The 2,792-nt window shown below is 55.7% G+C and overlaps 2 protein-coding genes across 2 annotated transcripts in view; both read right to left on the reverse strand.

Moving 5' to 3' along the window:
- Nucleotides 1-328: 328 nt before the first annotated feature.
- SPRG_11555 (hypothetical protein) lies at nt 329-1,544 on the reverse strand. Its single transcript, XM_012351080.1, has one exon. It carries the CDS (start codon nt 1,463-1,465, stop codon nt 389-391), a length of 1,077 nt encoding a protein of 358 aa, XP_012206470.1. The 5' UTR covers nt 1,466-1,544; the 3' UTR covers nt 329-388.
- Nucleotides 1,545-2,475: 931 nt separating this feature from the next.
- The window catches only part of SPRG_21037 (hypothetical protein), a gene marked incomplete at both ends in the record, with an annotated part of 2,265 nt that continues 1,948 nt past the window's right edge, over nt 2,476-2,792 (reverse strand). The window contains one exon of the mRNA XM_012351119.1: nt 2,476-2,507. Within this exon, the coding sequence (XP_012206509.1) occupies nt 2,476-2,507 (32 nt within the window). The remainder of the gene's footprint in view (nt 2,508-2,792) is intronic.

The raw sequence follows: 2,792 nt of genomic DNA on the forward strand, positions 1-2,792 counted from the left end.
TTCGTGTAGCATTGACAACAGCTAAATGATCCCTACATGCTTGGAAGGATCTTTCCCGACACATCTCACGCGAGCACACAAACTCGATTTCTTTTTGTCGAGACAGCTGGTGCTGTGCCCGATCAAATCTGGTCTACCCAAACCATCGCGTCCGAGGTAAACCTGAGAACTAACATACGCTTTCCACCCACCATCTAAAACTAGAGCCATGACGTGGCACCACCAGCTGTCATTGCATGCGTCAAGTCTGGTGGCTTGAGACGCCTCAGACTCGCTTTCAAGCAACACTCTCTATTGAGCCTCACTCCAACGAAAACATTAAAGTCAATTGGTGTACAGTGGATATAGATTATTAGTGTTGCAGTGGAGCAATGTCCCAAAAGGTCATCTACGACAAGAACGGGTAGTCGTTGTAGCCCTTGGCGCCGCCCGTGTAGAACGTGGACGAGTCGGGCGTGTTGAGCGGCGCGTTGAGCTTGAAGCGCGTGTCGAGATCCGGGTTGGCGAGCCAAGCCGTGCCAAAGGCAATGGCGTCGACCTTGCCAGACGCGATGGCCTCCTCGGCCTCCTCCTTGGAGTACCCCGCGTTGGAGACGAGCGTGCCCTTGTAGTGCTTGCGGAAGATGGGCACGACGTCGCCCGTCTGCTTGCCGAAAAAGTCGCCGCGCAGCACGTGCACATACGCCAGGTCAAAGTCGTTCATGGCCTTGGCCACATACTCGGAAAACTCTTCCGGGTTCGAGTCCTTCTGCGAGTTGAAGCTGTTGAGCGGCGAGAAGCGGATGCCGACGCGGTCGCCACCGATCGCGTCGACGACGGCCGTCACAACTTCGCGGAGGAAGCGACCGCGGTTCTCGCGCGACCCGCCATACGCGTCCGTGCGCGTGTTGGAGCTCTCCTTGAGGAACTGATCGATGAGGTACCCGTTGGCGCCGTGGATCTCGACGCCGTCAAAGCCCGCCACGTCCACGCAGTTGCGCGCCGCCGCCGCATAGAGCTGCACGATGTCGGCGATCTCGTTGATCTCGAGCGGACGCGGCACGACGTACGGCACCTTGCCGTTGGGACCATGCACCGTGCCGTCAATCGCGATCGGCGACGGACCCACGGGCTCGGCGCCGTCGTTGAGGTCCGGGTGCGCGGCACGACCCGAGTGCCAGATCTGGCAGAAGATCTTGCCGCCCTTGGCATGGACCGCGTCCGTGACCTTCTTCCACGCCGCCAACTGCTCGGGCGTGTGCACACCGGGCTCCGAGTAGAAGGCCGACGTCTTGGGTGCGATCATCGAGCACTCGGTGATGAGAAGACCCGAGGATGCGCGGTCAGCGTAGTGCTGGACCATGGCGTCCGACGGGATGTGGTCGCCGGGCGTCGCACGAGCACGGGTGAGCGGCGCCATGAGCATGCGGTTGGCAGCGAGCGTGCGGCCGAGCTGGATGGGCGTAAAGAGGTTGTTGGCGGCCATTGTACTGGATGAGCGGAAATGTGAAAATGAGCTGATGGAAGGGATCTTTGGACGGATTGGTACGTCCGTGTGGCAAAACTAATCCACGATGCGTCCATCCGCGGATCCAAGAATTCGCAGCCGTGTCGCAGGGGCGTACACACAGCAACACGGTTGTGATTGGTGGGTGCGGCGGGCTTTCGGCAACGTGATTGGCCAGAAACCAGCTGGGTTGGTACGGTGTGGACTGCTCGCTTTTTGGATTAGTTATTGTGGCGTCAACCTTGTCCTGAACACAATGGAGTCGCCAGCGCATTCACTGAGGATGTCGAGTATCAGTACAAAATGAATGCAACCGAAGACGTGCACAGATATTGCATGTATATCTAAGGTAGTATATGTTGACAGCTTAACGACTTGTCGAGATGACAATGGTCGACGAAGACGATGGAGCCAACGTCTAACATCTCCAGCAGAGCGAAAAGACCGTGAAGAGTCGTGTGCAGACGTCACGGCACTGGGATTTTACAGTACTAGTAAAATGCAGCATGCCTTCCCACTGCCGTCAGTCGCATCACGTGCCGTGCTGAGTCGACTGTTCACCATCACGAGCAGGTTAGCGCAATTTTTTCGAGATTCGATTCGATATGTCAAAATACTGAAGGCACAAATCAACTAGCTTTTTAGACGGTGGATTCCTGCTTCACATGCACGGTTCAAGCCCCGTAGTTGTTGTCTCTTTCTTCGGATACCCATTGGCGTTGGCATCGGGACCATCAAGTGGTTCTTGACAAGCTTAACAACAATTTCCTGCCCCCAACTAGCTACTTCGGTGAGCAATGAGTCGCGCTACGCAGGTTTGAACACAACGGGTTCTCGTCGCCCAGAGATGGCGTGCGATATTGAGCTTCGCTCGAGTACAAAGACGATGACGCTGGTCGAATGTTAAGCGATGCTCAAGAAAGACTGTGTAACACAGTCTTTCTTAGCTGCCGCTCCATCAAATGCAGTGCATTTGATGAAGAGGCAGATTAGAGCACGAAGCTCGCCAATCGAGCTTGCACTGAGAGCATCTCAGGACAAGGTTCGTGCCACAATAACTAATCCAAAAAGAGAGCAGTCCACACCGTACCAACCCAGCTGATTTCTGGCCAATCACGTTGCCGAAAGCCCGCCGCACCCACCAATCACAACCGTGTTGCTGTGTGTACGCCCCTGCGACACGGCTGCGAATTCTTGGATCCGCGGATGGACGCATCGTGGATTAGTTTTGCCACACGGACGTACCAATCCGTCCAAAGATCCCTTCCATCAGCTCATTTTCACATTTCCGCTCATCCAGTACAAT

The sequence above is a fragment of the Saprolegnia parasitica genome (assembly GCF_000151545.1).
Source record: "Saprolegnia parasitica CBS 223.65 unplaced genomic scaffold supercont2.74, whole genome shotgun sequence".
Taxonomy (NCBI): domain Eukaryota; phylum Oomycota; class Saprolegniomycetes; order Saprolegniales; family Saprolegniaceae; genus Saprolegnia; species Saprolegnia parasitica.

Excerpts from the sequence above, each read along its gene's own strand:
- SPRG_11555 (XM_012351080.1), bottom strand. The coding sequence starts at position 1,465 with ATGGCCGCCAACAACCTCTTTACGCCCATCCAGCTCGGCCGCACGCTC.